The 12,168-nt window shown below is 36.6% G+C and overlaps 1 protein-coding gene across 1 annotated transcript in view; it reads right to left on the bottom strand.

The window, feature by feature from the left end:
* The window catches only part of LOC145676493 (polyadenylate-binding protein 4-like), a 48,116-nt gene extending 38,028 nt beyond the window's left edge, over positions 1-10,088 (bottom strand). The window contains exons 1-3 of the mRNA XM_081747296.1: positions 9,548-10,088; positions 4,639-4,832; positions 1,558-1,674 (exon numbers count right to left, since the gene is read on the bottom strand). Coding sequence (XP_081603422.1) covers positions 1,558-1,674; positions 4,639-4,832; positions 9,548-9,740 — 504 coding nt within the window. The 5' untranslated portion in view covers positions 9,741-10,088. The remainder of the gene's footprint in view (positions 1-1,557; positions 1,675-4,638; positions 4,833-9,547) is intronic.
* Between the last annotated feature and the right edge of the window lie 2,080 nt (positions 10,089-12,168).

The raw sequence follows: 12,168 nt of genomic DNA on the forward strand, positions 1-12,168 counted from the left end.
TATAAACTTAATCGTACAAACAAAATAGCTGCAATCACTGAATATTAATTCAAAAGATCTTTTGTTGAATGCTCACCTTTCATTTACGTACCTGTTTCTCACAGGTTTCATAATATGAAAGAGGAGTGTGCTTATACAGTCATTCGACATTTTATTACCTTAACACAACTCTATTGAATCTTTTAAATTGTTAGTTGGGTAGAAGTTTAACGTCCCTTTCAGTACCAAGGTTAAAGACGTGGATCTACATCTTAGGGCGGAATACGGACAAAGTTTCGAAACATGCTTGGCGTCTAGTTTTTCTCCTTAATTCCTGATATTCAATAGGGCAATCTGAACCTTCGATGTGTCAAATACCTCAATTTAGTAAGAGTATCATTTTAGGTAACAAACCATCGAGTGTCAATGATGGGAATATTCTTAACCTACTTATGAACTCATTACTTGGTTGAGTAAAGTAATTTTGATTTGCAAAACAGTGCGCTAAATTTTCAAAAATCAAATCCGTAACTAAATGGACCTCGTATAGACATTATTTATATTAAAGGAAAGCGATAAATACCAATTACAATAAGATCTAAAATCAGAAACATATGTACATGGAAATCGAACCTCAAACTCTTGCACTAGGCAGGCACAACTTACTACTGGACCCCCAATTTCATGTACAAAACTGTTCCATTCACAGACACGGTGAATTCCATTCACAGTGGCTTTCCAATAAATGGGAACCTGTTATTCCTTGGGACTATGCGACAGGAAAATTAACTGAAATCCCATTGCTACACCAACGTGTAACACCAGACGATTGATGCATATTACACTAACGATTATATTAATATTTAGTGGCCCCATTTTTTGAAAAAGAGTGAAAAACTTCTCAAATGGTAATGATGTACATATCAGAAAATACAACTGTCCAAGGGTTCTCAGACTCTTGTGTACTGCAATATCCATTTACAGCGATTGCTTTGCCCTCTCCCTTGGTCTCGTATGGGAATCTTTATATTATTCCCTGTAATATATATTTATTGCTGGCCACATAATTCTTTTAGCAGCTGGGATCAATATCAACCACCATATTTAAAAGAAAAAAATACCATGAAAATAAAATGACACGAACATTACTATGAAAACATGAGGCTATATGAGACGTGAACCTACAGCTTAGTGTGGGAATCGAATCTAGACTTCCTGCATGAAAGGATAGTACTACCCATATATTTCGAATGAATCACTCGGCCGTTCTTCTTCCAGGTCAGAACAGCCTAAGTCCTTTCTACAACGCGTTGTTTCATTGTCTTCCTGTGTCTCAATAGTGGTACTCCCAACATTTATTGCTTAAAAAAAAAACCTCGCGCAGCATAATCGTGACTTGTTGAGTACTCTGATTCATTCAAATGTGTTCCGTGAGCAATTTTTTTTCTTTCCTATCTTTACAACAATTTATCTGAAGAAATTACCCAGTTCCTAAGAGAAAGCCAGAAAAGCTACTGCAGCGGATATCAGCCAATACATTTTTCCAGAAGATTACATACAGGAATACATTAAACTTACCTTCTTCCCATTCAGCAACATTCCATTCACCTTTTCTATGGATTTATTGGCTGCTTCTTCTGTTTCAAAATGTACAAAACCATACCCCTTGGAGCTACCATTTTCATCAGTTGCTACCTGCAAAACACAATTCATGTTAAAAGCAACGACCTGCCACAGAAGATACACGAAGTTCAAAATATTCAAAAAGAAAGGCAAAACGTACAACGGAAAGATACACAAAATGTTTAAAACAACGCAATGCTAGTCTCCTAACTTAACACGATCTGGCAACATAAAATGCACTCAATTCTTTCAATTTAATGACAATTGCCTCAAGTTTGGTAACGAGAAGCTACTAATGCTACGAAGCAACACGAAATCATTACATATTACTACATTCCAGGGAAGGCTGGTTTAAACCAGCTGGCTTTTCAATAAAATAAATAAAAAACTGGTCTAAACCAAAAAAACGAAAAATGTTCGTAAAATCTTAATGAACACACATTTGTGGGTAATTTTTCACTCCTGTATATTATTCGTATTATATTTAGACCTAAATTCCCCATTCATTACTTAAAGAGATTTATACTACAAAAGCAGCTTTTTTTTTTTTAATTATAAGTTTATGAATATTGCCTTTGTGATTTTCTTTAGTTTGTTATTGTTATGCAATTACAATCAAAGAAAAATTCTGATATGCAAATTAAGTCGTCGTATTTCTTTAATTTGGACTAATAAAAGTCGTAGTTAACTAACTTGGACTAAGTTAGTTTTTTTGTACTCTGTAGTACTTTGAAATTGTTCATATGTAATTCTGTATAATGGTTTCAATTGTGCAACTGTTTATCTTTTTGTCCTTCTGAAATGACTCTTGACAATTACATTAACAAGTATGTAAAGATCAGTACAATGTATTTTTATCAGGAGTCCTTCATGAGTAAGTCAGCAGACGTATCGCATTTGTGGCCAATTAGTCCCAGTTTCGAGTTCAAATGGAGGACAGTTTCTTTCGGATGTAAGTCGAGAAACTGTTTGGATTCCGCTTTAAGCTTACGTGACTTCTTTCAGCATAACCCGGTTGTTGCATAATAACACCAAAGCGAAACAAACTTATTTCTGTCCACATGTGATATAAATACAGAGCAAATTATTTCAACCAAAAAAAAAAAAAAAAACCTGGTTGAAACCCCCCCCCCCAAAAAAAAAAGTTTTTAAAAATAAAAACCATGGATTTTGCCAATCCTGCTACATTCATCTAATAAACCAGTCATTATGTACTAAATCATGGCACACACGTCATCAAATTAAAGTATATTATTAAAATGGAATGAAATTCTCAATTATACGTCCCACGACTACAAACAGAGACTATTAAATATTATAACAAATTGTGGGAGGGAGAGGTGATAATGAAGAAAGTGGGAGGGAACAGGAGAACCCTGAGAAAATCCATGTACAAGATGCTCGTCCACAATAGAGCCCATCTTGCTCGAGTTGGGATGGAATCAGCTACCTCACATACCAAACATGAGCGCTCTACCACTGTTTAATTTATGGAATTCCCGTTAACTACAACTGTAACTACAGAGCTACTACTACCTTCCGAGCACTTTCTTGGTAATAATAGAATTGGAAATTTACGAGGAACTATTTGAAATGAATCCTTCAATATTTCCACACACTCTCCTTATGATCATACTTTACTTCCTTGAGACAATATGGACATCATCTTTCTATTACAAATGTTTCTTTTCCCTGCTCCTCATCCTCAAAAAGGAATGTCGAAAATTTGGCAATTATACGAATTTGCGGTAAATTACCATCGATCAACAAGTAAATTAGCGATATTAGTGGCACGCTTATGTACACACAAGTCACTATTTAGGTTTCCCTTAAGAGCTTTTTACTGTTTATTGAGACTCAAGTGAAAGAACTGCCTCTTCCTGTCTACAGGGAGATGGAAACTGGATCCGGGTTTTCCGCGCCAAAAACGCTTACACTACTAATTCACATAACAGTTTGCAGAAATTGTGCAGCTCACTTAGTAAATGTTTGTAATTCTTTAGTAAGTTAACCCCTAAAACTAAAACAGACACATGATATTAGAGAAGAGCCTACAGCAGTGGTTCTCAACCTGTGCGTCGCGACACACTAGTGTCAAGCAGTCCCCTAACTAAGGTGTGTCGCGAAAGTTTAAAAATCATGAAGAATTTAATAATGGTTAGTTAAAATCGAGAGAGACCTTACCAGTCACCACCTCCAGTGGTTGCAATAATGCTCAGTGCTACGTAGTCTTTATAAATACTATCAGGTTTCATTATTACAGTAGATATTATTTATAACAAAAATCAAACAAGTGTGTCGCGATCTCGTGGATGTTGAGTAAAGTGTGCAATAAGTCCAAAAAGATTGAGAACCATTTTTTTTGGCCTAGAGCAGCGTTTCCCAACCGGTGTGCCGCGAGTAAATCGAAACAAAATTATTAATTCTATAACAATTAAATTGCAAGACCTAGGGAAAAATGTATATTTGTAATTCACATTACTATGAACCTCTAAGATTAATCTACAATTTTAAGTTTCATACCGCGTTACTTTTCTGTACATTTTTAATTTTGAAAAAAGTATTTGTTATCATTGTTATGACCATTATTCCTTCTTTATTGTTGCAGACTATTTCGTAACTTGAAATTTTAAAATATTCAATCCTTTTGACAAAAAAGCATACGAATTACTTACATTTGTGTTTTAAAAATAAGAGATTTGTTTGTTCGTTCGTTATTTAGTGATTTTCCTCCTTAGTGAAATGTTGGATAGTTTTCGAAAAAGAAAGCGTATTTTTAAAAACTTAGCCCAATATTTCATTGCAATTGTTTTCTATTTTTAAATTAGAATGAAAAATAAGCATAATGATTTACCACGGTGGAAAACCAGTGATCGAGCTTTCTACTCTGTGAGGAGATCAGTAATCACAGAAAAAGATTACGGTATTTTATATTTACATATAATAAAATCTATTAGGTGTGCCGCCGGTTGAAAAAGGTTGGGAAACGCTGGCCTAGAGAATAGCATTAGCTTAATCTATACGAATGTAACTTACCTTACAACTTAATATATTTCCGAAAGCGGAAAATGTATCGTACATGGCCTTGTTGTCAATCCCTTTATCGAGGTTCTTAATAAAAACATTGCCCACACCTGACTTACGAAGAGACGGATCACGTTGAGACCACATTATTCGAATTGGACGTCCCTTGATAAGATCAAAGTTCATAGTGTCAAGAGCACGTTCAGCTGGAAAGAAAGAATATAATTAATTACAAGTAAAACACAGCAGCAACAACAAAATTACAGCAGAATTTTGAATAAATACTGATGCAAAAATATGAATATTGAGTGCACTGGACCTACAAAAATCTTCAGACATTGAGCTCGAATAATATAAGCTATATACATGAAGCAAATTTTGGAACTAAATCACAGTTCAAACCCTGTGGAAATTAAGAAACGGATATAAGACACCAAAAGGGACCTGTCAAAATAAACGTCATGGCAACAGTTACAACTGAACGGTTTCCGAGGAAAGGAACAACAATTTTACGAGGATAAATGTTAACATCCTGTTGATGATGTGACGTGTCATTGGCAACAGCCTATAGAAAATGCGCCTTTTTCTTTTTTTCGGGAAGAAAAAGTTCTCGATACAGCAACATTGTCTATTGGCGCAAAATTAGAAAAGAACGGGAAGATACGTTTTGGCACGAGCTTAAATGTGGCCGTTAAGTGATGAATTCGAGTATTTTTTTTTTTTTTTTTTTTTTTTAGAGGATGTGTAAATTGGAAGGCTGGAAACAATGGAATATTTCAACCTAAAGCCCTTTAGACGAAGAAAGACGATCGTTAAAGCAAGTGAATGATGGAAGAATTGGTGCAATGAGAAACTAGAATACCCCGAGAAAACCCACGGACACGATGTTGTCTACGAGGATCGAACTAAAGATATTGGGTGGTTGGTTAGAAATTCTGGTCGAACAGATGACGTAGGACAAATAATTGGAATAGTTGATTAAAATTCTGAAGAAGACAGCATTAGAGGTCGAGAGTGGGTTTTTGGTGGCGTATAGCGAGGAAATAGTTCAGTTTCTCTTGGTGCGTTAGCGGTAAATGAAAAGCGCAAGCAAAACTACTTTCACAGTTATAAAGAATAGAATTATCCAACAACAGGTCTTACCTCATTATTAGAAAGCATACGACTGTCTGAACCATGAAGGATATAAACACCTTGCCAACGATACCATTTGTCAGTACCGTAGAAGGCAGCGAATCGTATGACAAATTAATAATTAAATGGTGAGCAAATTTCTGTTCACTCTCAAACAGGAAATGGGTGGTGTAGTGTGAAATACTCAATACCGTTATTCGGAAAATATAAAACCAAATAGAAAAAAAGCACATGAAAGGTTATTCACCAGAGTACTTATTCAAGGACTCTACAACAAATGACACAATGGACCATGGTTTTATTAACCCCATTCGCCACGGTTTATTCTCTGAATTTCCTGCCCCCCTCTCTTTCGTTGCATCTAATATCTTGAAGGTATAAAAGTGTATTATAAACGGTTTATCATTATATAACTTTCAAAACATTGTGTGATTTTTGGCACTGGGAGGCCATGACAAGCTAGATTAGTCATTTCAGTGCAAGGGGTTGAGGTGGTATTGGAATTGTGCAAACCAGAGAGAAGTAACTGCAATGAATTCAGTATATGAAAGCAACTAACCGAACCTAATATAATCTAGTGCTCTTAGCAAGATCCTCGTTTACGTGTATACCCACTGTCGCTCACGCGCCTGCTCCCTATGGAACACACTTTTGCGGGCCCACCAGCCTCATCTTGCCCTTACTCGGTTAGATAGCATTCGTACTTTTTTTTGTGGCCATCTAGCACAGGTTGATTTGTTTCTTACACTAGCTTTTATGGGACATGTCCCGACGAAAAAGGACAAAGCCTACCTAAAACAAATTGCATCGAGGAATTGACACTGAATTTCCTGACAACTGACGTATAATTTTTAACACTTGAAAATGCAGAACCTATTCTCCGACATGTTCCTGTAAGCATTACCACGATTTTGTAATAATCAGTGACATGCATCGTGGCTGCTTGGTGACATACTGTTTATGTATGACGTATGCGTATGGTGGCGTTGCAACTCCTATATGCAATTTGTCACTGAAGATGTCACGACTACATGCTTTTCTCCTTTTGTTTGTGGAGAGCAGAGTATTCCAAGATTTAAATAATGCAAGTATTTTACTACTGTAGAAATGGTTTATTTGAATAATGACACAGTAGTGTTGTTTACCTACCTGAAGGAAAACACTGAAAATGATTATGTCATTGCAGTGTTACTACCCTGCGGAGATCGGCGACTTCACATTAGTTCCTTGTTTACAATATTTCTCCCTCCTTTTTGCTTTTAGTTTTCGTGATTGTCTTTCAAATATATACCTCACCTCCCTGTCACTATTCATTGAATCAAGTTCAAATCCTGAATAATGCTAACTAAAGAACTTCTCTCATTGTTGCTGATCACCTATGATAAATACATTGCTGATCAATCACCTCTATAGAATTAATGGTTACGGGTTTAAAAAAATGCTTTCGGCTTCTTTTACTTTATCCGTGTTGACTCCCCGTTACATGTATTCAAGATCTAACAAGCGATAAGTGTATCATATATTACACATCTCCGCACAAAAAAAGTCTAGGTGCAGGTAATGAAAAGACAACACTGGTTATGCTAGTAAAAAGAGCCAAACATTTTACTAGCCCACCAGGATCATTTCGGTAAGGTTCTAGAACACAGGTCGGGTTAAGTTTAGAGTTACCCCTCCGCTTTTTATAAAAATCAGGAAAATTTACAGGAGAAATGAGGTAAGAAATGATAATTTGAAGTTTTTATTTGATGTTTAGGAATGTAAGTTCGGCAGGAGAGCTATGTTTAATACGAGAAAAGATATGTAGATGTTAGCACTATTTGCCGGATGCGGAAGGTTTCAGAAGCATGGTAGTTGTAAAATATGACGAATATGGCGAACAGGTGTAACGGATACGCAAAAATAATGAAGAAAACCTTTAAAATTTTTGTGAAACACACGGAGTACTGAAATTAATTGAAATGTACTAATGTTTAATACTTTAAGCACTGTTTTTTGTATGTTGCAAAGTCCAAGGGCAACTTCAGACTGGAGGGGCAACTCTAAACTTAAGCCCACAGGTCTCCCCATACAGGTTAGTAGCCAGGCTGTTTCCTTTCTGTACCGAAGTATAATATTTAAATTACATAGCATTGTCGAGCGAGCGTTAGCGAGTGAAGGCGGGTTACAGCCCCGCAGAGGACTTTGTTTTCTGTCTTTATTGGAAAGGGAGATCTGTGTTCTAGAACCCTGCCGATAGTCTCTACAGATGATCTATCAAAAACGTCACTCGAGCAAGCCGCCGCCTTTTCAAAATACTGATGGCTAAAATTTATCGCTGAACCGTCTGCGATTGGTTCGATAATCGAATGCTTCAGATGAAAGATGAACGTTTATTATTACTAGGTAACATACATCCTCTTGTTCCATTAAATAATTACGTACGTCCCTACTTGCACGTAAAAGACTTATGTAACATGTCGGACCAGACTACTGTATGCTCCTTACAAAACCTACAGAATTGTATCAGAGTAATATATAAGCATATATTACGGTCATGACAACTGCTTTAAACAGAACCTGATAAAACTCAACGAGCAGACGGTTCTAGCATATATTGATACACAGCTTACATTTTCAAGTTAGATTAGAGCATCATTTCTTTTAGCAAGGCATTCACCAAATGGGAACCACATCACTACTTGTAGATTGGCTTCAGCAGGGCTTAGTATAAATACAGTGCGGACGTATGACAAAACTACAGTGCATAAAGCACGAATGCTATTTAACCGAGCCAGGGCAGGTACGCAGCAGAGGGCATGGGCAGAAGTGAAGAGGTAAGTCCGTAGGGAACAGGCGCGTCAGCGACGGGGGGCACATGCATAAAAAAGGACAGTGGAAGAGAACACTTTAAAATATTTTCACTATTACTCAAAAAATTCATTTCAATATGCTGTGCACTCTATGTACTATACCAAAACTCAACACTGGCAGTCTCGAATATCGGTAGCAATATGCACAATTAGATCATAAATATGATGGTAAGAGCACAAATTTAAACTTGACATACACATCATTTTGTAAGACAGAGGTCCATGTTCGGTTAAGGGGGTCCAAACTAACCTAACCTAATATAACGTTACATTATGTAATCAAACGAAAATCAATGGAAAGAAGTGGATAAATTGTAAGTTTCGTGTGGAAGAAATTACTGGACCCCCTTAACGGAACACTGACCGACAATGAAATAGGAAAACCACAAAAATGGCATAAATTACATTGACCCTCGCAACCTTATAAAACTTAAGGTAGGTTTAGGTTAGCTTAGGCAAGGTTAGTTTAACTTTTACATAGGTTACCATAATACAGGTAATCGCAATCTAGCTTAATGGAATTTGGTAACTCTTTACTTTGGGCAAGGCAGTGATATGCTGTCACTGTTAATATTATTCACGGGTTGTCACTGATTCTTTGTTGTTCCTTATTCACATGGATATTCGTCGCTAAATGTCGGTGCCGTTCCTAATACACATAGTATTGCCTAGCGAGTGAAGGCGGGTTAGAGCCCCGCAGAGCACGTTATTTTCTGTCTTTCGTTCTTGGGAACTGTAACTGAGGAAGCCCGTTCAGATGAATCGGTTATTGTCACTGCCTTGCCTAAAGTAAAGACTTGTCCGGAATTATTTCCAAGTTTACACTACACAGTGCCCTTGAAATCTCACATTTAATGTTTTTGAAAAAGATAAAGTCTGGTTACTACCAGCATGCATAGTATCAAATTATGCTACGTAAAAATTTTAAAACTTACCATCCGCTGGTTGTTGAAAGTTGACATAGGCATATCCCAAAGAACGTCTAGTAATCATATCTCGGCACACGCGAATGGAAAGCACAGGACCAGCTGTGGAAAATTTTTCAAAAAGCATGGCCTCGGTTACATCCGGATGCAGATCCCCAACATAAAGTGAGGCCATAGGATAATTCGGACCTCCTGGATTCATTTTGATATTTTTTCAATTATCACAAATTACACAACTACACACGTTGCAAATATATATATATATATTTTTTTTTTTTTTCTTATGGAACAAATCACTTCGCAATTCACACAGCTACTGTTAGGCCTACGACGAACAACACGATGATCTCTCACTCACACTTTCTTGCAAGAAACTTGTTTTATGTTTTTAAATTTTACGATTTTTTTTGGATTTTAGAAGTTTTGTGATTTTTTTGGGTTTTTTAATATTTATATCACGAAATGTAGGTGGGTTGTGTGACCTATATAGGAGACACACAACCACACATGAACATACCCTACTCTGTATGAGGAAGAGGCAGGGAAAGTAGGGCGCTTCCGATATATATAGGTTTCGTAAATATTCATCCGCGACGCATGCTCAACGCGATATAGTACCAAGTTGAAATAATGGTTCCATAACAATGAATGGTTCAGTATGCAAAATGTATAACCTATTTTTCAAGCATTCGTGTTTCCTAAAATCATATATTGATTACATATCTTGTAATTACTTCAATATTGCGTTGTCTGTTTATTTCTTTGTGACAAGATTACAGCATGGCATGGCGCAACTTCAAACCGTCGGTGCCTGTGCTTTGTTGGCTGCAGGGTTGCCAATGAACAATCAACATTTAGTACTAGCTTAGAAAAGAGTGGAAAATCACTAAATATTAACACCATATATTCGAAACGATTTCGGGCGAATAATTCAGTGGCGGATCTCGAGAAGTCAGACTGTTAATAACTATAATTTTATTGTTACAAGCTAAGAAAAGAAAGCTTATCCCATACGCTAATTCCTTATAATGTATACAAGAATAAATACATTATGTATTTCTTCTCTTAGCTTAAGCGATAAAATTTAAACATTTACCATGGACCTCCCTCAAGAGCAGCCTTTGGATTACTTGAGTTAACTTTACATCTGTACAGAAGTGCTGTTATTATATACTACATAGAAGCAGATCATTTGGAATACATTGAAAGATTAGCATAAATGTGACTTTTAATATCTTCTCAAAATTAAGAACTGATTACAAAATAAATACGAAAGTCTATCAAGTGTATATAAAGCCTGCCTACCTGCAGAAGCCAAATCCATCTTTTTTATGAAAGAAAAAGGAAAACTCAAAGTTCTGGTGGAAATCGCTATGGATATTATGATCAACGCGAACAACCTACGAAGGATTCGTACTCCACAAGATACCCAACAAATTGAAAATGTACGTATATGTACATAAACAATCTTACTTTGTGAAAATGTACCAAACAGCGGCGGTTAGCATTATTGACCTTCCTGTTTATTGATGTCTTTCCTAGAAACCTAAATTTGTTTACTCATTATCTTAAGAAGAAAGTACTAGTGTCCAGACTTCAAATGCCATGTGCCAAAAGTTTTCTCGTTAGACATTAGTGAGGTTAAAAATTGTACAGACAATACGAAAAGATAGGACAAGTTTAGAGTGCTTGTACGTGACAATATCAAAAGATTTATGCTCAACAAGTGTGTCATAGCAAGCCCGTATCCATGGGAGTCTAGGGGGCTGGAGTCTAAAATTTCACGGTAGGCTTGCAAATGAACTATAATATGGTGATAAACTATAATATGGCTGGATCGGACCCTCCCTAACTTCATCCCCCCTACATTTTGGGCTAGCTACGGGCCTGTCTCACAGATGGAACTTTCATCGGTGCTGTTCTTATTTGCTGGTACATTTTATTAATACGCATATTAGTATGATCTCCTCGTCCTTTAAAATCATTGGGAAGAAGCAAAGTAAGATACTGCCAGCGCCTCCGTACGTGACAAAGCGTAGAAGCAGAGAATTATTTCTCCACTTACTTCAGAAAACTACCTGCTCACGATACAGTAAGTACTACTCGCAATCTCATCCCATATCGGCGAACAAAAAGAGGCAGAGGGCCAAAGATACTCTCTGTTTACCCATGGTCATTTCACCGCAGGGGTTGCTCTCAGAGTGGAACAAAAGATTCTGAACCGAAACAAATTTTTCTTTGATATTTCAGAAATCATTTCCTTGTCATTTATCTGCATGACAAATGAAACGCCAAAAACCACTAGATTGTGTAGATTTACGCGAAGTACGTACTAGATCACTAGTTCAATGATAAAATCACTAAATCTAGTACGAAATGACTAAAAGTGGCATCCCTGGCTGGCTGCGTAGAACACGTGACTAGCGGAGTTCCATGAAGCTTCGATCCTCTGCTCGTCGTTCGAGAGAGAGAGAGAGGGAGGGGAAAAGAAGACGGGCAGAAAAATATTTATAATTGTGTTATGTTCAAAAAGTATCATAGTGATGAAATTAATATGATAAATGATAATGAACATGTATCACGAAAAATATTTTATTTTGTAATTTATTTCAACTCGTATATGGAAAACC

The sequence above is a fragment of the Thermobia domestica genome, unplaced genomic scaffold (genome assembly GCF_964235325.1).
Source record: "Thermobia domestica unplaced genomic scaffold, izTheDome1.hap1.1 HAP1_SCAFFOLD_168, whole genome shotgun sequence".
In the NCBI taxonomy this organism is placed as follows: domain Eukaryota; kingdom Metazoa; phylum Arthropoda; class Insecta; order Zygentoma; family Lepismatidae; genus Thermobia; species Thermobia domestica.